The 26,375-nt window shown below is 39.3% G+C and overlaps 1 protein-coding gene across 3 annotated transcripts in view; it reads left to right on the top strand.

Moving 5' to 3' along the window:
• The window catches only part of GMDS (GDP-mannose 4,6-dehydratase), a 305,873-nt gene that overhangs the window by 13,876 nt on the left and 265,622 nt on the right, over positions 1-26,375 (top strand). For 2 of the 3 annotated variants that reach the window (XM_058175110.1, XM_058175108.1), the window contains exons 2-4: positions 19,348-19,392; positions 20,913-21,018; positions 23,927-24,036. In XM_058175110.1, coding sequence (XP_058031093.1) covers positions 19,348-19,392; positions 20,913-21,018; positions 23,927-24,036 — 261 coding nt within the window. The remainder of the gene's footprint in view (positions 1-19,347; positions 19,393-20,912; positions 21,019-23,926; positions 24,037-26,375) is intronic. The other variant, XM_058175109.1, reaches the window with a different exon arrangement.

Below are 26,375 nucleotides of genomic sequence, written 5' to 3'. Positions count from 1 at the left end.
CCTTATTGAATTAGCATTGATGTATACAATATTGGATTGCATCCTTCCTAACATGGAAAGGAGATATTACATTCTCTTTGCCTAATTTTCTAAACATTTTGCAAACTCACATTATTTTTCTCTGTTCAGTTAACATTGTAAGCAAAGAGTTGTGTTAATCTATAGTAGCGAATGTGGTAGCAGAAACAAATATTTTAAAAAGCATAAAGTTACGAAGCAGTTCATAATTTGTCTTTCAATAAAAATTGTCTGAAAAGATTTACACCTTTTCTGTTGTAAATAAAACCCAAGATCTGTTTTCTTACTGTCTGTCTCATCTGAATAAAGATTTATGTTAAAAACTAATCATTTTTAAAATCAGAAACATCAGGACCAACATCTCCAACTTCTTCCATTAAACCAGTTTCTTCCTTTAGAAATATCAAGTAAAGTTTAGCATTGGTCAGCTGTTCTGAAAGCTTCAAATCTTCTTTGCCACAAAAAATGTCGGGCATAGTATTGAATTGGAGGATTGGGAGAAAATTTGGAATAGAAATTATAACTAAATCGGCAAAGTACAAAGAGAACCAATATAAAATGTTCTCTTGGTGGCATTTGGCACCCTCTAGACTAGCGAAGATATACCCAAATCTAAGCCCGAACTGTTGGAAATGTGGTCAAAAACTTTGATCAATACATGGTGGTTGTGCCCTGAAACGAAAAAATATTGGAAGAAAATAGATAGGTGGTTACAGGAATTAACAGGACTTCAGATAGCATATACCTGGAACTATTTCTCTTAGGGCTAGCTAAAAGGAAATACGACAAAAAAATGATATATATCATTTTACATATAATAATCGCAGCAAGGATAGCTTTCGCGCAATGTTGGAGAAATACAAACATAACTTCCAAAAACTTAGTACTTAAAAAAGTATTTGATTGAACTGAAATGGACAAATTAACAATTGAACTGAAAGGACAAATAGATTCGGAATACTATGCAACATGGGAGAAGTGGTACAACTGGATTGAGAACAGAAAAAAGGAAAAGAAATAGACAAAATAGAAGTTGAATTAAGATGTATAGTAAAATGTATAGAGTGTATTTGAATTGGAATGTTACGGTATGTAAATGGTTGCAGTTATGCATAAGATGTGGGTAAAACTTGTTTATTTGTAAAAACACAATAATTTTTTTTTTAAAATATTTGCCACAAAATATACCTATATCTTGATATTTGCCCATGCAATGAAATTTGCAGAAATTTATGAATGAATGTTGACTAATTTAAGGAATTCTGAAATTATGTAAAATAGTTAGACACATTAAGTATTTACTGCACTGGTCTTTGGGATCATTTTTTAAGGTTTTCATTCACACTCCTGTATAATATACTGCATTGCTATGGCAAGGAAAGTCTTAATGTTTTGGATAGGTAACTGGAAAAAAAATTAAATACACAAATGCATAATTATGAACAGTAAGAAAATATACTACATGGGTAGTTCAGATCTGACATTGAACAAGCTCTGTTACTCAGTGTTTGGAGCAAAATAACTGTTTCTGTGCAACAGAAAATTATTCTGACCTTTTAAAAACAAAAATAGAGGCAAAGTTTGTTTTAAATTCACAGTCTAGACAAGCAAGATCTACTTCCTCTTAGGAAGCTAATTTCTTTAGAACTGGGCTAGTTTTGTTTCAGTATACAAAAATCAGCTACATTTTCTGGAAGGTTAAAAGAGCCTATGTTTTAAGATATACTAAATGAAAGCCTCTGGGTTTTTTTTTTCCTCTGCTGTTGACAGGGAAGTAGGATATGAGTCAAAAAGTGAGCTCTTGCTGGATTTGCATAATGATGTAATATATGGTGTAGGCATTATAAATGTATTAGGAGGTTTACATTCATAAGGTGAAATCAGAGATTGGAAGTCCTGATGCGAGTATCTCCTATTAGATTGCCACTTTTTCCAATTATTAATACAGTTTTTAAAAACCTGAATAAAATTCTTAGTGGTTTGTAAATTAAAAGGACTGAAATACGAATTAAAACAGAATTAATCAACATATAATGTTACAAAACAAGTCCTTTTTATGTAATTCTTTTGCTATTTAAAACAAGCAGAAAGAGTAACATGATATATCTGTATTATTTTATTCTACTATTTTAGGTGTTCAATTGCATACCATTAAATGCAGTGTTTCTCCAGCATTTCCTCCTGGATGATAGGAATGCACTAAGAAAGATGATTGAGTTAAGACAATTAGTTTTAAGGCTAGTTCGAAATATGAGTACTCACAAATTAATTCAACTGATTTTAGTGTAACTTGGTTCCAAGTAAATTTGTTTCAGTCTTGAACGTAGCATTGAAATGTTTTTTTTCTTAAATGATATTTAATTTGGTTTACTTCTTTGCAGATGATTTTTAAAGAATCTCTAGAATTTCTAAACCTTGACTTCATTATTGTTACAGAAAAACATTTGATTATTAATATAGAGCTATTATATCAAATGTAAATTTGTATCTTTGATCTTGAGATCTCAAATATATTATACCTAGGTATATTATGTTGAAGTCTCTAAAATCTTCTAGATGAAATTGTGGCATGGTTAAGAATGTCCATAGACTAGTTTGTTCATCAATCAGTCAATTCTTGATTGCAAGATAAAATATGCTCTCTTAAGGTTTAGAAATTTAAAAGTGAACTGCAATTTATGAAAGCTTATGAGATGATAAATTTGTTCTTCTCACCAGGACATAGAAATGTGTAGTAGAATTTATAATTAAATTAGCTAGTACTATAAGAACATTGTATCATTATATCCAAATTACCTGTCCTGCTTATAAGACTCTCCTACTTTTCAGGAAAGGTGATAGGAAGTAATCTTGTCCATTTCCTTTTTCTCTGTATTCCTGAAAAGATGGTTCATAGGATAAAAAATCTTCCATAAGGATCTAAATAGCACTGGGAAATGCAAGAAGAGGAAGTTTGCTAAATAATTTCCTACTTTCTCCCAATGAGAGAGTGAACTGAATCTCTTCATTCCTATGTACCAAAGTAGTATTTTTGTTATTTGAAGGGCTGCCCACAAGGAAGGTCAACCTATTCGCCAAAGCATCTAAAAAAGCAATAGATGGAAACTAATCAAGGAGAGAAGCAACCTAGAACTAAGAAGACCTTTCCTGACAGTTAGAACAATTAACACATGGAATGGCTTGCCTGCAGAAGTTGTGGATGCTCTATCACTGCAGATTTTTAAAGAATAGACTGGACAACCATTTGTCTGAAATGATACAAGGTCTGCTTGAGAGGGGACTGACTGAGGTTGTTAAATTAGTAACACGAATGTTAAGTGAATCTGGTTTTCTCATTGACTTTGCTTGTCAGAAGGTTGCAAAAGGTGATCACATGACTCCAGCAACCATCATAAATGTTAACCAGTTGTCAAACATCCAAATGTAAATTACATAGCCATGGGAATGCTGCAGTAGTCATAAGTTTGAAAAATGGTCATAAGTCACTTCTTCAATGCTGTTGTAACTTAGAACGGTCACTAAGCAAACTGTTCTAAGTCGAGATCAGCCAGTATTATTAGGGAATGAGAGGAAAGTTTTATAAGATTTATCACCATGTTGTGAGAGGTGAAAAAACTGTGCTTACCCTGAAACACGAAGGTTCATAAAGTAGCTTTTCAAAAGGCTGAAATGGAGTATAACCAGAAACCTATAGCATGTTTCCAAAAACAAATGAAAGTTTTGTTTTCAGTATTAATCAATTGTACTATGTAGGAATTCTATAGTATCAACTTGGATAGAGATGAGATGGTTTTCATTAAATTCTGGTAACCATAGTGATTCACTACAGTGAAGCAGGTATGCCAACATATGGTTTAAGTGTGTAAATTGGAAAACTGCCTAATTCATATCATTTGTATATGTTCTTTACACACTTAAAGTGAATTAAAGAGTCGGTGTGGTAGAGTGGCTAAAGTATTGAACTAGAAATGGAGAACCACATTTTTGTCCACTTTCAGCCTTGGAAGCTCACTGGGTAATTTAGGCCAGTATACTTTACAGGTGGTGTTATTGTGGAGAAAAATGGGAGGAGGGACCATTGTGTATACCACCTTGAGCCCTTGTATAAACAAGGTAGGCTATAAATCTAATATTGATAATAATAATCATTGGATTAGTTGAAAAAGGAACTGAATTTAATAATTAGTCGACCTATTTTTTAATTTTAGAGCTATAAATCATAGTAGTGATAAAATAAATAGTGTTTTTTAACAATAACAAATCCAGAATAATTTAAATTAAGTTTGCCCCAAAGCTAATTTTTCAGGTGGAATATTTAGCTATTATTAACAACAACAATAATAATAATAAACTATTATTATGAACTAATAATTTGGGCAGAAATAAAACCCTATTTGTTACTTTTATAGCTGCAAATAACTATGAAGGAATGCACATTTCAATGTTTATTTATTTCTCTACTATTGTGTGTTGTTTTAATGTTTTGAAAGACATTTCGAACATCTGGATAGGTATATTCCATCCCTTGACTTAAAACTTCCACTATAGTCTCAGGTTGAGGTGAACCTTTGATTCAATAGGATTAAAAATATTGGAACAAAATACAATAATAATAAGAATAATTTTTGAAAGCAGTAAAACTTTTTTTTTTTTTTTTTTTTCCTTCTTCTGCGCATGTGCAGGATGGCGGCGTTGTAAAATACATGCCGACAGCGGGTCGGGTTTTTTCCCGGCCGGGAAGCCGCGGAGGTGGCTGCTAGGCTGCCCGGACCCATCGCCCCGCAGATTATCTCCCCGACAGCCGGACAGAGATCTTTAGGTCTCGTTAGACCCCCGGCTGCCGGGGAACGGGGCTGAAGTGTCGGGCGGCAGACGGCGGATGGCGGCGGCCATCTTGGGTGGGCGCGGCATGGGGCTGCGCCCGCCAGGAAGAACGGAGAGCTGTGGCCGAGCTGCCTGGGCTTATCGCTCTACGGACCATCTTCCTGACAGCCGGATAGAGACCTGTGGGCCCTGCTGGACCCCCGGCTGCCAGGAACGGGGCTAAAGTGCCGGGCGAGCAGCGGACGGCGGACGGGGGCGGCCATTTTGGTTGGGCGTGGCATGGGGCAGCGCCCGCCAGCGCCCGCCGGGAAGACCGGAGAGCTGTTGCCGAGCGGCCTGGAGCTATCGCCCTGTGGACCATCTTCCCGACAGCCGGATGAAGACCTGTGGGCCCTGTTGGACCCCCGGCTGCCAGGAACGGGGCAGAGGCGCCGGGCGGGTAGCAGCGCCCGCTGAGAAGAGCCGGCCCGGTTTTGTGGTTCACTGCCAGGCGGCCGCATGGGTCATCAGTGGCCGATTACCCAGCATGGGTGTCACCGGCTGAAGCGTCCAGCGGCAATGATCCCAACAGTGGCCCTGATACCATCGGAGGCCACTACTAATGATGATGAACGACGGCCGCCATTTTGGAAGGGCGCGGATTGGCGCGCGCTAGAAATGGCCTGGCTTGGCCGAGGGTTGCTGCAGCCGGTCGTCAGGACATCGGCGACTGAGTGTGGGCCGCTGATTTTTTGGCAGCTCTGCTTAGCAGCACGGATACCAACAACCCAACGATTCACCATCATTGACCGCATTTGCCATCTTTGCGGATGCCTGGACGGTTTGCCGCACTTTTTGTGCGGCAATGTTATCGCCGGTTTGGATACGAACAGCTCTGGCAGGTGGAACTTTGACCTTAGTCGATGGGCGACATTATGGGCAGAATTCATCAGCCCAACTTTTATTTCATCTAACTGTTGCCCTACCGGCCTTTTGGCCGTTGTCTGTGACTGTTCCGGTTTCACCCATCGTCCGCAATACCATCTACTGACCGGGAACTTTTCCTCTCCCCGCTGTTATTTAGATCTTTATGCATGAAATATACGGCTGCCGAACTTCTTCAACTGCGAGGTTCCCCCGCCTCGCAGGAATGGCCATCTGGGTTATCGAGGGCCGGCCTTAACGAGGGGTCTTGGGACCCGGAGAGGTGGCATGCGAGGAAGAAGAATTTATGGGGTTTTGTACATAGGTTTTTTAATAAGGGTTTTTAAAGGGGGAGAGGAAAGTGACGGGAGGGGGGGAGATCCCGTCGGGGAGGGTTGGTTCAGTCCCAGTCCCAGTTCACGGCGTTTTTTCATCTGGTCCGAGGGAGGGGGGTGAGGGGTTCGTTCCAGAATTGGAAGTTGGTTCCATCTGTACGGTAAGTGGGAGGGGCAGATATGGCGGAAGCAAGGGGCCGTATCGTTCGTTGGGAGCACGTGTTCGCTGTTTAAAAGCGATCGTGTGCTCCGGCCCCCTAGTCTTTCCCCGTTCCCCGGAAGGTCAGGATCCTCAGAGCCCGGGCCTCCGGTTGATGTTGTGCAATGCCGGTCCGTGGTTAACAAGGCCCCTGATTTGCGATCTTATCCAGGGGGAATCCACGGACTTTATGGGCATTACGGAGACCTGGTTGGGTGCAGAAGGGGGGGTGCCCCTAGTTGAACTGTGCCCGCCAGGTTTCCGAGCATTCCATCAGCCAAGGGCCCAGGGTAGGGGTGGAGGGGTGGCGGTTGTAATGAGAGAGGGTCTAGAGCCGAGAGAGACCACTGTTCCTCAGATAGCCGGCTGTGAATCCTTCTTGTGAAGTGGGGCCATAAGAATCAGATGGGTTTGTTGATCGCGTACCTGGCTCCTTGCTACGTGACTACAGCCCTGCCTGAGCTACTGGAGGTGCTTGCCGGGGTGGCTGTTGAGATCCCCAGACTTTTGGTCATGGGCGATTTCAATCTGCCATCGGCTGGCTTGTCATCAACAGTGGTTCAGGAGTTCCAGGCTTCCATGACGGCCTTGGACCTGATTCAAGTAACTGATGGCCCTACTCACACGGGGGGATCTGCGCTGGATCTGATTTATATCTCTGGACAGTGGTTTAATGATCTGGTAGTAAGAGATTTAGTGACAATACCGGTGTCATGGTCAGATCATTTTCTCCTCCGCCTAGACTTTCAGACCGCTACTCACCACTGCAGGGAGACGGAGCCAATGCGTTGGTTCCGTCCCAGGCGCCTGATGGACCCTGAGAGGTTCCAGACGGAGCTTGGGCGTTCCTGAGGATCTTACCCATGGCACGACTGAAGAACTAGTCGCGGCCTGGGAACAGGCCGCGGCTGGGGCTTTGGACCGTGTCGTGCCTTTGCGACCTCTGACCCGGCGCAGATCTCGATTAGCTCCTTGGTTCTCTGAGGAGCTGAGAGATGAAACGCCGGAGAAGGCGCCTAGAGAGCACCTGGAGGTCCAGCCGCCCGGTTGATCGGACACTAGTTAGGTCTTTTCAAAGACCTACCTAGTGGCACTGAGGGTGGCGGCGTTCCTCGCCTCCTCCCTCATTGCGTCGGCAGATAACCGCCCGGCCGCCCTGTTTGGGTGACCCGTTCCTTCTTCACCAGGGGACGGGATGACCTACAGGGACGTGCCGAGGAGTTTAGTGGTTATCTATACGATAAAATCGCTCAGCCGGGATAGCTTGGACCAAGATTGCGATGATCCAGATGAGATGACTGAGGCTCGTCTTGTTGATGTGGTTTGGGATGAGTTTGATTCTGTGGCTCCGAGGACATGGACAGGTTGCTGGGAGGCTGCATGCCACTACATGTTTACTGGACCCGTGCCCCTCCTGGCTGGTGCTGGCCACTCAGGATGTGACACGAGGCTGGCTCCGGGGTATTATAAATGCTTCTTTGATGGGGGGGGTCTTTCCCGCTGCCTTGAAAGAGGCGGTGGTGAGGCCCCTCCTCAAGAAGCCTTCCTGGACCCAGCTATTTTGGGTAATTATCGTCCAGTCTCCAACCTTCGCTTTGTGGCGAAGGTTGTAGAGAGTGTGGTGGCACGGCAGTTCCCTCAGTACCTGGAGGAAGCTGTCTATCTAGACCCGTTCCAGTCCGGCTTCCGGCCCGGTTATAGCACGGAGACAGCTTTGGTCGCGTTGGTGGATGACCTCTGGAGGGCCAGGGATAGGGGTTGTTCCTCTGCCCTGGCCCTGTTGGATCTCTCATCGGCTTTTGATACCATCGACCATGGTATCCTGCTGCGCCGGTTGGAGGGGTTGGGAGTGGGAGGCACCGTTTATCGGTGGTTCTCCTCCTACCTCTCCGACCGGTCGCAGTCGGTGTTGACAGGGGGGCAGAGATCGGCGCGGGCGCCTCACTTGTGGGGTGCGGCTGGGGTCGATCCTCTCGCCTCTCCTGTTCAACATCTACATGAAGCCGTTGGGCGAGGTCATCAGTGGCTTTGGGGTGAGTTATCATCTGTACGCTGATGATACTCAGCTGTACTTTTCCACCCCAGGCCACCCCAGCGAAGCTGTCAAGTGCTGTCCCGTTGTTTGGAGGCCGACGGGTCTGGATGGGGAGAAACAGACTCAGACTCAATCCATCCAAGACGGAGTGGCTGTGGATGCCGGCATCCCGGTACAGTCAGCTGCAACGCGGCTGACTGTTGGGGCGAGTCACTGGCCCCAACGGAAAGAGTGCGCAACTTGGGCGTTCTCCTGGATGAACGGCTGTCGCTTGAAGATCACTTGACGGCCGTCTCCAGGAGAGCTTTTACCAGGTTCGCCTGGTCCGCCAGTTGCGCCTTTCTTGACCGGGATGCCTTATGCACGGTCACTCATGCTCTCGTCACTTCTCGACTGGATTATTGCAATGCTCTCTACATGGGGCTACCTTTGAAGTGTACCGGAGACTGCAGTTAGTCCAGAATGCAGCTGCGGGTGATTGAGGGAGCACCGCGTTGCTCCCGGTAACACCTCTCCTGCGCAGTCTGCACTGGCTACCTGTGGTCTTCCGGTGCGCTTCAAGGTTTTGGTTACCACCTTCAAAGCGCCCATGGCTTAGGGCCCGGTACTTACGGGACCGCCTGCTGTTTCCACATGCCTCCCACCGACCCGCACGCCTCACAGAGAGGGTCTTCTCAGGTGCCGTCCGCCAAGCAGTGTCGGCTGGCGGCCCCAGGGAAGGTCCTTCTGTGGGAGCACCTACTCTCTGGAACGAACTTCCCCGGTTTACGCCAATTGCCTGTCCTTCGGACCTTCCGCCGGGAACTGAAAACTTATTTATTTATACAAGCAGGACTGGCCTGACTTTTTAAATTCTAAATTTAAATTTTAAACTTTTAATGGTAATTTTATTGGGTATTTTTATGGTCATCGACGGTTTTAATCTGGCCTTTCATTGAATAAGCTTTTTAATGGTTATTTTAATATGTATATTTATTGTTTTAAATGAAGGCTGTACACCGCCCTGAGTCCTTCGGGAGAAGGGCGGTATAGAAGTTTGATAAATAAATAAAAATAAATAAAACAGAATTTTCCAGTATTTGCTAGAAACTGAATCTGGTTTGACAAGGCTTAGTAGCAAATATTTGTTTATAACATAATATCCTGTTTCTTTTGCGGATCAAACATATAACACGGTAACGCCTGTTTGGCTTGTTTGCTTTTCACAATGAACAGTTCAAAGAAATAAAAAAAATTCTAGGCAAATTCTATATGGCCCTTTAGAAAGCAAACATTTTATAGACATTTAACGTTGCATATGTTACAGAAGTTGATAAATTAACTTTATATATTCTGTTTTATAGGAATCAAATCATTATATAAAATTATTCTATTCTAGAACTAATTCTTTAGAAAAAAGTGAGGAAACCTATCATTTTTATTTCATGTTATGTGTAAGCACATTGAAAATGATAGCTTCTGCTCCAGAAAAGACTAAAATAAAAATTGTGTTTTGAATCACCAAGTATTTCTAAGGGACGGCTACTAGAGTGTTAAAAAGTACTGAAATATTAAAAAGGGTTTACAGAACCTTCATATTCAGCTGTCTCAAATGTCCTAGTAGTATGAAATCTTAAAAGAGTTTCATCACATTTTTTGCTTTCTTTTAGCAAAAAAGAAAATGGGGTCGTGTTCCATTTCAAGCAGCGTGCAACAAGATTAGAATCCCATTTTTTTCAATTTATTTTTTTATTTTGCATTTATATCTCGCCCTTCTCCGAAGACTCAGGGCGGCTTACACTGTGTTAAGCAATAGTCTCATCCATTTGTATATTATATACAAAGTCAGCTTTTATTGCCCCCAACAATCTGGGTCCTCATTTTACCTACCTTATAAAGGATGGAAGGCTGAGTCAACTTTGGGCCTGGTGGGACTTGAACTTGCAGTAATTGCAAGCAGCTGTGTTAATAACAGACTGTCTTAGTCTTTTGAGCCACCAGAGGCGGCTCATATCACTGGGCTTCATTTTTTAAGCACTCTGATTCCGAATCATGCCCCATGATTGAAATTGCAGCATTCTATACCAGCTGCAGTTCCCGATCGTCTGCAAAGCAGCTGATGTTCAGCACAGCTTAAATTGGGCACAGTCCACAATACAGAGAATGCTGCCGCCTTTCCACGGTCCCAAAGGTGCTTTTTTTTCCCCAAAGGCAACTGGACTTTGTTTTAAAATAATGTGTTTTTAACCTTCTGCGCATGCACACAGAATGACATGCGCGCAAGCGGTGTGTGCACTTCCAAACCAGTAAGGAAGGTAAGTAGATTTCACCCCTGCTTTATACCTTCCTATGTTCCCCCAGGCCAGCTATTGAGATGCCTTTTACTATCTAGAACAGACTTAGGGAACAGTAGACGAAGTTTTTGTTCTGGAAGTGCCAGCAGAACAATTGTGCATGCACATGCATGTGGAGATTGTTTGGGGGCGAGTGAAAGAAACCATTGGGAAACTTGTAAGAGGATGCAGCTACTTCAGTGTTCCTATAGGAATACCTGAGGAACCCAATGGGCTACATGATATAAGTTATCTTATTTATCATATTTGAAAAAATGAATTCAACAGTATGTATTTTTAATACTTTTACCTAGTTAAATAACCCCAATAGATTAATTACAATTCACAGTATTTATCAAATATGGCAAGTGATCGTTGGGTATAATGATAGTAGTAGAATCCATCTGAAAAGGATCTTTAGCCGCTCTCTTCTATTATTTTGGCTTTACATTTCTAACCATCTTGAGACACCCATTCCCTGATTTTAAAAAAGTAACAACAGCCAATCCTTGCATTTACAACCTTTGCAGGTTTGTAAAGGAAAGCTGAAATAAGATCATAAGCATATTTGCGGTTTCACATACCGACTGCTTTACTTAATGACTTAGTTGTTGGTCCCAATTGTGGTCTCTGAGGATTACCTGTATGCCATATAGAAGTAAAAGGGTAAAAAATGAATATAGGTAGATAATTTCTAAACTGGGTTCAGCTGTTTAAAAGTACTTGAAAAAAAGAAATGAGCAATATTTAAGTGAACAGTATGGTTTGAAGTGTGAGAATGATTCCAGTAGCTTCCAAGGTAGACATAGACCAGACTATCTTGCTAAATTTGTGGCTACTTCCCAGGTGTCTACTTCAACGACTTTCCAGGTGGAGTGTTTGGAAATACACTGGTGTAACTGAATGGAAAAAGTGTAGTTTGGTTTTGTCATCAGATATTATAGGATTTATACTTAACCATGTCAGCATATGTGACAAGTCTTGTTACCTTTTGGCTAGCTCACAAGCCTCTGTGGTTCATTATTCACATCTAGAAGATTGCAAAAAGGTTGGCTTATAAATGATTGTGGTCCTAGTTTCTGTCTGAGGTTTTCCATTAATATCCTAAACTGGTTCAGTGTTAACATTAGTCATAAATGTAATTTTAAATTCACCATCTGGTTGGCAGAAAGTTAAGAACTTGAATTCTTGGCTGTTATTCTGTTTATAGCTGTCTCCAATCGCCTGCTAAATATTTTTAAGTATAACTTTCAAAAATATTGTTGTTCTGCCATTTTGTGTGCTGTCTGAGCATGCAAAGCTACAATATGCTTTGTTTTTTGCCAAATGTATTCTGTGAACCCAGCCATTTTTGCTTATTCATCAAAACACACTTAAACAAACCCTGGATTGTATGGATCTCAGGATAACTCTTCTGGTTTGCCTTTTCTGAACAGTATGAAAAAGGACACGTGGGTATCACATAACTAAAACATCAGTTTCCATATAAACTTGGATTTCTTGGTAACACACTTTATTAAATACTCCAGTACATCAGAAGAATTATATTAACAAAAGTACCTGTTCTGTCTGTGTAATTTTTGTCTGTGCAATTTTCCTTTCATACAGGAATGCTTGAAGACAATTCTAAATATACAGAGAGTATATCTTGTATTCTGACTGGTCAACACAGCATAGCAGTATAATGTTACTATGGGAGTGCCCCTAGTTATCAGCTGATTTTCAGGTTCAGTTCAAACTGCTGATTATCATTTATAAAGCTCAATATGTATCCCTGTTACATATGGGACTATTTGATTCAAATATAATTTATCTCCCTACCAACTCTTGGGCAAGACAATAGACTAAGAACTTCTTCATTGAGATATTAGAGATAAAGTTCTTGGAAGCTAAGCTTCTCAGTATAGATAGTGAGTCCCTAACTCTGGAATAGTCTTGAGTGTCATATTGCAGAAGATTAATACAGGGGTGAAATGTAAAAATTGTTACTACCAGTTCTGTGGGCATGGCTTGGTGGGGGGTAATGTGACTGGATGGGAGTGGTCAACTTTTTTTTTTAACTTTTAAAAGCATTTTTTCTACAACCTCTTCTGCTGAAGAGGTTGTAAAAAAATGCTTTTTAAATGCCTCTGATGATCAGGCAACACAGCTGGGATCGCTAGAGGAGCCTTTTAAAAGCATTTTTTTACAACCTCTTCGGCTGAAGAGGTTGTAGAAAAAATGCTTTTAAAGGGTTCTGGGAGGGATTTTTGCTACCGGTTCTCCAAACCACCTGCTGCCATCACTACCAGATTGGGTGATCCAGTCCAAACCAGGAGCATTTCACCCCTGGATTAATAAAACTATTCACATTTACCAAGCCATCAGAGTGAAAATTGCTATTTATAAGAAATGAAATTTTGTGGGAAATAAAGCCAACTGGTTTCTCTCTCTCAACCCTAGGAAGCAGGCAATGGCAAATCACTTCCAAAATCTTTCCAAGAAAACTGAAGAGACTTGTCCAAGCAGGGAAGACAGAGAAAGAGAGAAAACGAGAGAACACATGATGTGTTTTGGATTTGTGTATGTTTGTGGCTTTTTTGCTGGAATGTAAGCCTCCTGCAAACTGTTGAACAGGCAACATGTGAGTGAGTGAGTGAGTGACTGAATGAGTGAATGACTTAATGAATTAATGAATTAATAGTGGGCCCAACTTACTTGCTGTTTTATATAAAATGATACCACAAAAATGTTTTTGATATTAAATTAGTCTGAAGGTATAAGAACTATGAATCAAAATTACATTTGTGAAGGTTTAACTATAAGTTTTTGTTTTAAATTTAAATAAGCAATTCTGGCATACAGGGTAAATGTAGTGTGTTTTCTATGATCAGTGTGTTTGTTTCTGTGGCTATTCATGGTATTTGTTGTGACTTGCCAGTGGCCAACGAAGCTGGCAGCAGAATCAGACAGTGAGGAGGTTGGGAAGGAACTTGGGCCAGTCCTGGGGGCTAGGGAAAGCTTGGACGAGCTTCGTCTGTGTTGGAGGCAGAGAGGGAGTTAGACAGCAGCAAGGCAGAGGAACAACTGGAGCCCGTTCCCAGTGTGTACATGTACAGAGCTGCCAGAAGACAAGAACAATTCGGAAAGCAGGGTCGACTCGTGAATAAAGCCACACTTTGGAGGTGATTGGCCCCTCCCACAGGAAATAAAAGAGGAGCGAACAGGGAGTGGGCTTTTGCAGGAAACCATTCATTCTGTTACCCTGAGAGACTTTTGTTCCAAATTTCATCTTGTATTGCAGTTGGAAACTAGTTACGTGGCAGCTTTCCAAACGAGATAAGGTGTGTTCAGAAATATTCCTTTGAAAAACTGTTTGGACAAACCCTGCTGACTGTGAATGAACGTAATTCACAGTCGTGTAAATAAAAGGTTTTGCCAGTAATTCCTGCTTCCTGCTTGTTAAGGGGGCCTAGGTCAGAACAAACTTCAATGGCATCAATACTATTTCTCTCCTGCTTCTTCAAAATCCAATTTTTGCTTCAATGGAGTGCTACTGGGAAAGGGATGGCCTGTAAGATTAGATTTAGATTTTTGTAGATATAAACATGGTAATTTTTCCAAGACCACCGTTGCTGTTCTATCAAGAAGTAGTTGGCAATGTATTGCTTGACTGGTAGTTCCTTTATTATTGATAGTCAGTCTTAAAAGACAGAAGCTATCCACCACCAGCAAAATTTATTGCCAATTTTAAGACAGTATAGAAACACATAAATGCTGTCTTGTGTGTTCCCAAAAGTAAAATAAAATCTTCAAGTAGAGCTCATTTTCTAATGACTTTTTGGACACATTGATGAAAGTATTTGGCAGCACATCAGAAGCAGGCTGCCATCTCCTTCTTTAGGAATGTTTTTTGATTTCCCAATTGATTGATTGATTGATCAAATTTATAAGGCTGCCCATCGTACGAAAAATTACTCTGGTCAATGTACAAAATTATAAAACAGTAAACGTATAAAAAACCAGTCATTATTAAGAAAAATTAAAAAATCACAAGGATAAGAGAGTATAGATGTTAACAGCAATAATGGAGCCACTTCAAGATCACACCATTTAGCATATGATAGTGATTTTTTGTGAAGATCTCCCATGTGAGCTTACAACATCTAATTTGCGTCCAAGTCCAGAGATGGTTGGCTATCTGCTGCATTGATTTTCTAAACACAGCTTCTTCTGCTAATGAAGTCTGGGTTCCATATTAGCTTGGCCAGCTTCAATAAAAACTCTGTTTATAGAATCACGTACCCCACTAAGATCTATGAAAGATGTGAACAGGTGTTTACCATCTGTTGTATATTTAGTAATAAGTGGTGTAGAACGAAGCAGTTGCCTTTTATGGAGCCGAGATCTAAATCTAGCCTGTTCTTCCACTAATATGTTCTTCTATTGAAAAATAATCCACACTAATCAAGTGCTTTATTACCAATGTTCCACAAGAAGACCTGTGTCAGAACATTATTGCAAGAAGTATAAACACTGTAGCAGCCCGGAACATCAGAAAAATGAAATGCCTATACAACATCTCTCCCCTCCCCCAAAAAATGGATTCCCATGCAATTTTATCAAAATGTTCTTGACCACTCAACACGGCACAACACAAGCTATAGAAACGTACCATATATCAAAAACATTTTATAAACCACCAATAGACTATTATAACCACATAGCATCACCATAGCACACAAACCAACTAAAGCCCCTCAAAACATTTTAATAAACCGAAAGACATAGTAGCCCAAGAAGAAAAAACAGGAGTCATCTACAGCATATAAGAACTGTAACAGTCACTAGGTAGGATAGACAGAAGACTAGCTGTAATGGAAGTATGGATGACCTTGAGGAAAGAATTGCTATTAGGAAACAATCACAGGAGAGGCAAGAGACTCCGTGGTTTAATAGAGAAAGATATTTAGGAAGGACCTGCTGTAAGGGATCAAGCTATTAAAAGTGGTGGTGGAGAATTTGTATTTTCATACTTGCAAGATTCTGTTAATAAAGTAGAATTAGTTCATCTTTCCTGTTTAGTTTAATTGGGAGAATTAATACCAGAAGAGTGCAGCCTATCAACATCAACTGATAGTTGATGAGTATTCATCAGACATGATAAAAACTCCTTAATCTCATAATACATGGAAAGAGTTAACCATAGTTTCAGTTGGAAAACTGCATCCTAAGCCAAGATAAATCTTAAACCACTAATGAATTACTGAAAGCTTGACATTCAGTTGTAGCTGTTCAGTGGACACATAGAGATGAAGTACAGTTATATACCATTCAAAAGAAACAATAAAAGTCTAAGAAGAAAAGAGACCAGAACATATTCTCTCCAGTAGTCAATACTCATATAAGCAAGGATTAATCCCAGACAAACAAGAAGAAAAAAAATATTCCAAGGAACTAAGGAGGAAACCACATATCCCCATCAACACTAGCAGGGCAAGTTACTGAAGGGAGCAAACCCCACATTCATTAGAAGTGACAATGGTTACCCAGGACTCCATCATTCAATCCTGAACTATATACATTTTCTTTCTATTGCAGTGTTCTTAATCACCTGATCCTCTACTTTTCTCGAGAGATGTTTTGCATATATCTTAACTATTTTATCAATAAAGCTTAAGGGGTTGTAATTTTTTCTTGTCTCTCTTTTTTTTGTGTATATGGCAATTACAACAGAGAGTTTCCCTCTTGCCGGATGTTGGCCCTTCCAGCAATGGAACGCACCAGTCAGCGTGTGTCCTGAAAAGTATTTAAAGTAGGAAATTTTTGATGGCTTTATTGGGTTTAAATGACTGAATATCCTGTTTCCCTGAAAATAGGACCTACCCTGAAAGTAAGTCCTAGCTTGATTTTTACATGTGCACCCAATATAAACCATACCCCCAAAATAAGCCCTAATTAAGATCCCGCCCACTCCATAGTGCATGGGTAAAAATTAAGCTAGGGTGAGGATGAGGGGTGGTGGAGCTGCCCTACTACTTTCCTTTGGACAGTTGTAGCCAGGCCTCGCACACCCTGACATCTGCCTCGGTGGCCCATTTCTTCTGCAGCCAACAAGGCTGGCAAGGCTTTCCTGAAGGCCTCTGTAGCTGATAACAAAGCTCTGGATCGATCCAGAGCTCTGTTAACAGCTGCAGAGGCCTTCAGGAAAGCCTTGCCAGCTGCAGAAGAAGTCCCTAAAGGCCTCTGACAGCTAAAAGGAGGCCGAGGGTGATGCATGCAAGTGAGGTTAGTCAGTAGATGACATCCCCTGAAAATAAGACCTGGTGCCTTTTTTGGTGGCAAAAAAATATATAAAACAGGATCTTATTTTTGGGGAAACATGGTAATACGATTTAATTTTTGTCATTGACACTGGTGGCCTAAAAATCCTCCTAAACAGAAGTTAAAATAGGGGTATCAAATAGAAGCTTACAGTTTTTCAGCATGCCAGATCTGATTGTTCAAAATAAGACTAAATTAGAACCTTTTGCTGACTTTTCTAGCTCAGACGAAACTTAGCTATGGCTTGGGTCTTCTTGATGAGTGTTAGTTTCCTGTAATTATGTGTAAACTTTAACTTCTTGGCATAATTGTTGATGTGGTATTTCTTTGAACCGAACGGATAGCTGTTTTTCAAGTCTTTTTTGAGCTAGAGCAATTAAGATTGAACCAATTAGATCATAAGGACTGTCCGTTTCTAGCTGGCACTTTCTATTAAAATGTTTCTTAATGGGTTCTACAGATTGGTGTACTGGGTAAAAATTTCATTTGGCTTTTGAGTAGATATGACAGCCATTTTTGCCCAGGACTGGGCCTTCTCAATGGGTAACCAACATGAATTTATGATGGTTACAATGTCCCGGGGTGATGAGATTACCGTTTGCGACCTTCCCACTGACAAGCAAAGTCAGTGATGGATTTGCTTAACAACTATATGATTTGCTTAACCATCAAAAAAGGGTTATACAATTTGGTTTGGTTCAATTAATGCCTGGCTTGCTTAATGGCAGAGGTTCTGGTCTCAGTTGTGATTGTAAGACAAGGATTGCTGTATCTGAATATTTCGAAGTACCTTTGGTTTACGCCAGGGGTGTCAAACTCAAGGCCCCGGGGTCCAGATCTTAGAAGATCTGGCCCGTGGGGCCACCCTGGAAACAGTGAAGGACCGGCCTGCAGTGAAGGACCAGCCTGCGGTGCTTCTACCAGAGCAAAGAGGCTCCCGAGCTCCCTTTTCGGCTGCTACGGCTTCCTGCAACCCTCTACCAGTGAAAATGGAGCTCAGGGTCCTGTTTTCACTGGCAGACTGCTTGGGCCACCCCGACATGAGTGACGTCATGCTAGCCACACGCACCCTGGCCACGCCCCACGCCCCCCAAAGGTCATGATGCAGCCCTCAATGAAATCAAGTTTGACACCCTGGTTTATACTTTTCACTAATTCTGGATGGTATGATGGTTATAGTGTCTCTTGGATAGAGTATATCACGTAAAATGCTCCATCTCAGATATCCACATTCTAACCAGGGTATCAGAAAAATAACCGGCAGCTGAACTTGGCTTCATCATCATCTTTGGTTTTGATGATAAGGGCGTTGAATTGTTTTCATACAGTTTTGCTAAGGCATGGGACCACCTTGCAAATGCTTTAGTGATCTTTATTACCTGCACAAAATTAAAGGCTCATTATTTTTTTCTCTTTCGCTATTTCAGATTCTGGAAAAGTAATAGTGTATTTTAATATTAGCTGTATTACTCATTTGTCACATATACTAACGAAACTTAATGACATTGATTGGTGTCAGGAAGACAGCAAGTACCACAATATAGACACATCAGACTGTTGTTCTGCCACATAAAATACAGAACAGTTGAAGTGGCAGTAATAGTATATAGCTCAGTGCCAAGTTACGAATTATAATTCTGAAGCTGTATGGGAATGTACTTAGTAAAATGTTCATATGATCATAATCCGAAAGTATTTTTCCAGTTTTATTTTGCTAACTACATTTGTACCGTGTTTTCCCGAAAATAAGACCCCGTCTTATATTTTTTTGAACCCTGAAATAAGCGCTTGGCCTTATTGCCATGTGCTCAAAAGCCCGATTGGGCTTATTATCAGGGGATGTTTTATTTCGGAGGAAACAGGGTTTTAGTAATTATAGCACCTTAAATTTAATTTACCTTTACATTTAATTTCTGAATTTTTAAAATACTTTTTCGTTGATGCGGCAATCTTGAGGCTTTTTCCCACACATACACACCACATCCTCTCTTTCTGATCTAAACTGATGCTTACCAAAAGGTCAATAAACTCCTTCTTTGTAAGTCCATTTCCAAACTGCTGTCCAAGAATTACGAAGCTGTTGTAAAACATACATATAAAGATATCTATCTTCCTTACCTAATACACTTCATTTCACAACATGACAAATTAAAAGTAAGCAACAATAGCTAGTCTCAATGAATTAATTGCCTATTGTTCTGTATGCTGAAAAACAAAGGCATGATTTGAAGTAGTAAGTTACTCATTCTTGATTGATTAACATGTAACTGATTGAATGCACTGAACTTTCCATGTAGGCTGTTAATTACAAGTTCATTTCTGAGTTACAGTATTCTTAAGATGACCGAAGCTGACAGCTTCCACATAGAGATAAGATGGTCCTGACACTTTCATAACATTTTCCTATCTTCTCATTAGGATGGCTCATACTTGGCAGAGTTCCTGCTGGAAAAGGGCTATGAGGTGAGTGAGTAGTCTTGCTGACTGACTGCAGACTCATGGAATAAATTGGACAGAGCTTCCTTGTTGCTGTCACTCTCTGGTTATGTTTTCCATTCAGCATGAGATAAGAAATCAAAACGTTTGAAAAGAATGCACAACATGAGCTGTAATCATGCCAGAGCATTGTATTGTTTATCATGGAGACTGCAATGGTGGAATCCCTCCGATCCTCAGGGTATAGCTGTTTTTCCACACTTCCTGCTTATTCAGATAAACAGCAGCCTGCGCAAAGCAAGGCTACATTAAATTCATGTGTTACGATGCAGGAGGAAAAAGTTAACTTATTTTGAGAAGGTATTTTGCAGGGGTGGGAGTTGGGGACCTTGAAAAAATAAATTGAACTGTACTTCAGCAATTATGAAATGTTAGAATTTTGGGTACTGTAACGCTCTACCACAGAATAAAAAGCTGAAAAGTGGTACCTCATTAATGAACTTGATCCCTTTCCATTTAGCTGTCGTAACAACATAATATGCATAATACAGCAATTCCCCTGTTCTTTAAAATGTTTCTGTCTTCATGGCCAATACAAATAGTTCCATCTTCTGTGTTACTTCTAACACTATTCAATATATTACATAATAGTAAAAGTGACACTGCTATTTTTATATTTGCGACTTAGAAATCGTGTCTTTTTAACATAAGCAAAAGGAAGAACAAGAGAATGACTGAAATAAAATCAAGGAAACTGCCAGGTACCAGACGTAAAGTATCTGCTTCACTGGTGGTACTTTCACTATAAATAATGTTCTGGAAATAGTCTGCCACTGCCTTTGGTCTTCCCTTTTTTCTTTCTAGTCCATCTTACAAACCTGGGTTTCTTTGTGGTCTGTCGGTCTAATCCCGCTTAGTGCTGAGTTTGGCCAGGGTTGGCTAGATGCAAATTAAACATTGCTATAGATCAGGGGTGTCCAAACTTGGTCCCTTTAAGACTTTTGGACTTCAACTCCCAGAGTCCCTCAGCCAGCAAAGCTGGCTGAGGAACTCTGGGAGTTGAAGTCCAAAAGTCTTAAAGGGACCAAGTTTGGACACCCCTGCTATAGATTATATATCTAGGTAGCAAAAACCTCCCTCTTTCTGTTATTCAAGGAAAAAAATCTGAACCCATGAAGACATTAAGTACAAATTTAAGTACACATTTATAATTATATAAGTTATACAAGTTCCATAGGCTAGAGATGTTTGTCAGAAATGTCTGATTATTAAAGGAGAAAAAGCATGGAGAAAGTGGGTGCCATTATTTTCATCCAGCTGTTTCCATTAAGTGGCTTTTGCACAGCCATTTGTGAGCTCAGCTTACAAGAGAAGCTGTTGGACAGTAGTGTTGTGTCATGGAATTATTCCATCTCCTGGATTTTTATGGCCCTTCCCTGTTTTTCTATTTGAATCAGACACTTCTGTATCACAAAACTGATCTCACAACATCTGATATTGTGAAGCTTTATATCAAAAATATTTTCTGTACTTCTGTTAAATTGCAGGTACATGGAATTGTTCGTAGATCTAGCTCTTTTAACACGGGACGGATTGAACATCTCTACAAGAACCCGCAAGCTCACATAGAAGGAAGTAAGTGTGTGTTGAAAGGTGAGATGGAATACATAGAGGACATATGTAATTTTGGTTTCATTGCTAATGTTTGTATAAGATTTCATCACATCACTGAGACTAATTATGTGAATATCTTTTTTTAGTATAGCCTCAATCCTTTTTTAGCATTTGAAAAATACTTTATAAAATAATTTTGTTAATTTTTGTTCATTTCAACTGGAACAGAATATGAAATGTTGATATCACTAATAGTCCCTGAAAAAGGCAAAGTAAGAAGCCTTTTTAGGATAGCAGTAAACCCATTGCAACTACATCGCAAAAAGGGCTTTAAGAGTTGTAAATCTAATCTTGCGTAGCTTCTTCTCCAGAAACTCTGCACTACTAACCAGAGCATATAAAATATTTGCTAGACCAATTCTTGAATACAGCTCGCCTGTCTGGAACCCATACCTCAATTCAGACATTAATACAATTGAGCATGTCCAGAAATATTTTACAAGAAGAGTTCTTCACTCCTCTGATTACAACAAAATACCTTATGCCACCAGACTTGAAATCCTGGGTTTAGAAAACTTAGAGCTCCGCCGCCTTCGACATGACCTGAGTTTAACTCATAGAATCATCTATTACAATGTCCTTCCTGTTGAAGACTACTTCAGCTTCAATCACAACAATACACGAGCACACAGTAGATTTAAGCTTAATGTGAACCTCTCCAATCTTGATTGCAGAAAATATGACTTCAGTAACAGAGTTGTTAATACTTGGAATACACTACCAGACTCTGTGGTCTCTTCTCAAAATCCCCAAAGCTTTAACCAAAAACTATCTATTATTGACCTCACCCCATTCCTAAGAGTTCTGTAAGGGGCGTGCATAAGAGCACAAGCGTGCCTACCGTTCTTGTCCTAATGTTCCCTTTCATTATATCCAATTAATATAGTTATTACATAATTATGCTTATATATATGCTTATATATTGTATAGTTATTTCATGCTTATGCTTATATATACTGTTGTGACAAATAAAAATAAATAAAAAAATAAAAATAAAAAAAAGTTTTGTTAATATACTGCAAATTATTTTCATGAGTAATTAGAAATAGTTCACAATTCTTTTCTTGGCCATATAAATTGCAATTTCTGTCAAGTCCCTTTATGCATATCCATGTGAAATCAATAGAAAAAACGTTAGTAAAATTAATTTGGTGATTAGATATCAAAATGTGAGCCATTACAACAAGGCAGCTTGCTAACCAATCTTGTTGGTTAGCCATCAGCCATTTCTAACAAATTAATATATTGGTGACTGTTATTTTCCAAGTTTCTGTTCCAACACAATTTTGTTAACCAGAAACCCCAAAAAAGATTATGAGAATTGGGAGAAGGTCCTACAGCCTAATGATCATCCAGTTCCTTCATCTTCTTCTCACAGATGTTGCCTAAGCAATGTTTCTGTATTTGTTCCTCCTCCTCATTCAAATAATGAGAGATCATGTGGCTTCCCTGTGCAGCTTCTTCAATGTAACTTATTTGATGGAAGATGGAGATATTTCACTTGTATAATTGCTTGTGCTGACTGCTATCCTCCATATGGCTCTCACTGTAGCAAAAGGATCCAGAAATTGATTGAGAGGACCATCCACTGAGATGGAAAAAGAGCCATGTAGATAAAGAATCCAGTGTGAGGAAGGGCAAATGAGTAATCTCCTCCATCACCAGCCAAGTGAGCCACTTTGTCTTTGAAGAAACCTAGGTGCCATGTGGAGCCTCATGAGTGGGCTGGTGAGTGAGAAAGGTGGAGAAGGAGCAGGTACAGTTAGGTTGAAATGACAACAGATTCTTAAAAAAATATCATATATGCATATCTAAAAGCCTGCCATTTGTACATATATAAAATCAAGCCCAATCATAACATGTGAAAACTTTTACATGTTAAAGGTCCCTTCTTTATTTATCAATTATGAATATGTAAAATCACGTGATAATTAGACTGCAGATAATGAGGGCAATGTACTAATAATATAATCATATTTACGACTTACCTGACTTCACCCATGTACTTATTCTACATTAGCACAGATAGTCCTCGACTTACAGCCACAATTGAGGCCAAAATGTATGTTGTTAAGTGATTTCCCCCCATTTTATGACACTTCTTGCCACAGTCGTTAAGTGAATTACTGCAGTTGTTAAGTTAGTAACACACTTGTTAAGTGAACCTGGCTTCCCCATTGACTTTGCTTGTCAGAAGTTTGCAAATGGTGATCACATGACCCTGGGATGCTGCAATGATCATAAATATCAACCAAGCATCTGAATTTTGATCACATGATCATGGGGATGTTGCAAAGGCCATAACTGTAAAAAACAGTCATAAATCACTTTTTTCAGTGCCATTATAACTTTGAACAGTCACTAAATGAACAGTTGTAAGTCGAAAGCTATCTGTAATTCAGGGAACCAGTTACAGAGCAGGAAAAATATAAGAAAATATATTTTGCATATTGTAACTTGTCACATAAATGATTTTAGAAAAACTGAAGAACAACATGTTGAAAATAAATACGACTTTAAATGTTTTCAGTTAACTTTTTGTATCATATAAATCGTTTTATTTAATTTTTTAATCATATGTTATATATTTTCGTTGGAAAGCCAGTTGTTACAAAATCTTATAGCTCATTAATTTAATTAATGCAAATTAAATTTCTGAATTCCTATGATTTATCACTCAGCGACTTACGTTTCAAAGAAAATAATGTCTGACTTAGTAAAATATGAAGATCGGAGTGTAGTCTATTATTAGAAAGCTGTAATCTTCATTTATTTATAGTTATAATAAAAATATATGTCTGCCTGACTTTTCAAGGAATTAGGAAAGTATAAATAGAAATGAATGCAACACATGACATGAATTTTAATTTTTTTTTTTAACCTGAAGATATGAAACTACATTATGGTGATTTGACAGATAGCACTTGCTTGGTGAAAATAATCAACGAAGTTAAGCCTTCTGAAATTTACAACCTTGGAGCACAGAGTCATGTTAAAGTAAGTAATATTAATAAACCTCTTACAAAATAAATATGTGATTATCTGTAAGCAAGAAGTATAGTATATTTCGTTGCTACTTATTTTGTTACACCCCATTTTTAAATTTTATTTTAACATGCTGTATATCTATGAGCAAAATTCTGAGAATGTAAAAATACAAAAGAAACCTTAAATAATGGTTTAGGACTTTAGGTAAACAAAGGTATACCAAATGGGTGCTGGTGTGCACATGCATATATATGCATATATAAGTGTGTGTATGTGTGTGTGTGTGTGTATACACACACACACACACACACACACACACACATATGGAAGAAGCATGATTTGTGAGTATAAACATTTAAATAAATACAGCGAAGGCAGATGATTCACCTGTGGATTATTTAGTCATGTTAATTTCTTAACTGAAGTTTGATTGAAGTTTGGAATATTCTTTGAATGATGTAGAACACCCTTTTGCACTTTTTGTAATTCTTTTTGTTTCAGGAGTGCTGTTGGTGTTCAAACACTTTTTTCTTGCAACTTTTCTTGTTATTTAAGTACAGACATAACCTTTAAATATCCATGAACATTATTTTTATAAAATACATTGATTACAGTGAAGAATTATATATTCAGTATCTACAAACTGAGATAGATTCTCAGTTTGTTAAGGGGTACCATTCCGTCACATTGGAAATGTCAAAGCAAATCCATCTATTTTATCAACAATGTGGTGGGTTTGACACTTCTCTGAAGAGGGTGCCCTTGTAGGGGTCTCTGATGCCCCTTAGCCATACATGGTGTAGATTTCTTCTCATTTCCCTTCTCCAGAAGTTGAAGTTCTACAAACCACTCTATTCTACTCCCGCTTACCTTTCAAACTTTCTGGCCACTGAGAAATTTGCATCCTTATTTTTCTCTTTGTCTTTTGCTTCTTGATCATCAAAGTGTTAAGCACGGACTTTAAAATAATAATTATAATAACAACAATAATAAAGTAGAGATCTCATTATTAAATACTAAGCTTAAAAATCTAAACCTTAAATCTTATAAAATAATGTAATGCATTTTGCAACTTTTTATCAATGTCATCCTTAGCCTCAGTTACACATGTTAAGCAATCTTACATTCATTAACATTTTATTTAGCACTGATTAGAAATGTTTTTCTCATATTCAAAGGTTTAATTTATCTAGATCATCACAATGTTAAGAGTTTCCAATGTCTATTGTATAAATAATCCCTGTAGTCAGTTACAGTGCCATAAAACAATTAACTTGGTAAAAGTTTTAAGCCCAGAGATAAACGTAATCAGTTAAAGGAATGAGAAGAATGATACTTACTGTGATGATGTTAATGATGACAGTGATGATTTACTATAATTAATTTAGTATTATTGCTTAAATAGCGTTGCTATCAAATCAGTGACTCTTTAACTGAATCTTGGTGACTTATCCAGACACGTTTTTGCAACTTTGTAGTCAAACCTGTAGTTCTGGGCTTCCAGGGTAGCATTCTGTACAAATATTAATCAAATATCTAATCCTATTTACCTTTCTATTTAACTTTCTGGGCTCAGAAACTGCTTCCTGCTTGTTAGTGTTGATTATTAATGGAAAGCCTATATTTGCTTCATATATTCTGCGAAAGAATTTGGTTTCACATCATTGTTACAATGTACAATCATTCTTTTCTTTAGCATTCACCTAAGAAGAATTAAATTTATCCAATAGAGAAATATAAGATGATAGGTTGAATTTCAGTTCTGTTTGTGCATCAAGACTTTTCTGTATATCTATATCACAGCCATACATTCCCTTCCAAATGCTATTCCTGAATGTTAGAATATTCAGGCAATGGCATGTTGGATGGGATATTGTAGTGCAAGAGGGACATTATTACTCATAGGATATTCTGCCAAGTTGAAATCCCTTCCACTCGAACAGGTTTGGATCCAATCCAACATTCTTTTTGTGTGTAAATGTTGGCCTGGACTTATCAGAGAATACAGTTGACACTTCTGTTTGCATGAGGGTTTTGTGTATGTGTCATTTCCCCTGCCCCTTCAACCTGTGACTGCATTTGAATGCCCTACTATAGATCAGCTTTCAAATTTTTGACAGGTCATAAGATCTAAGCAAATTTCTGAATGCTCTATGCAAAACTTTTTACAAAGGTCCCTTTAACAAGTGTCTATATATGTTGTTTGTGCTTTCTGTTCATCTTTGTTTTCTTTTATTCTCATGTAACTGATTTGAATTATTTGAAAGAATTGAGGAGTGATATGAAATTAAACAAGATAAATCCCCCACATCACTGCTTCTTTTGTATTTAACACAAGATAAGGAATG

The sequence above is a fragment of the Ahaetulla prasina genome, chromosome 3 (genome assembly GCF_028640845.1).
Source record: "Ahaetulla prasina isolate Xishuangbanna chromosome 3, ASM2864084v1, whole genome shotgun sequence".
Lineage (NCBI taxonomy): Eukaryota > Metazoa > Chordata > Lepidosauria > Squamata > Colubridae > Ahaetulla > Ahaetulla prasina.
The sequence above is the reverse complement of the archived record's forward strand: the minus strand, read 5'-3'. Positions and strand labels throughout refer to the sequence as shown.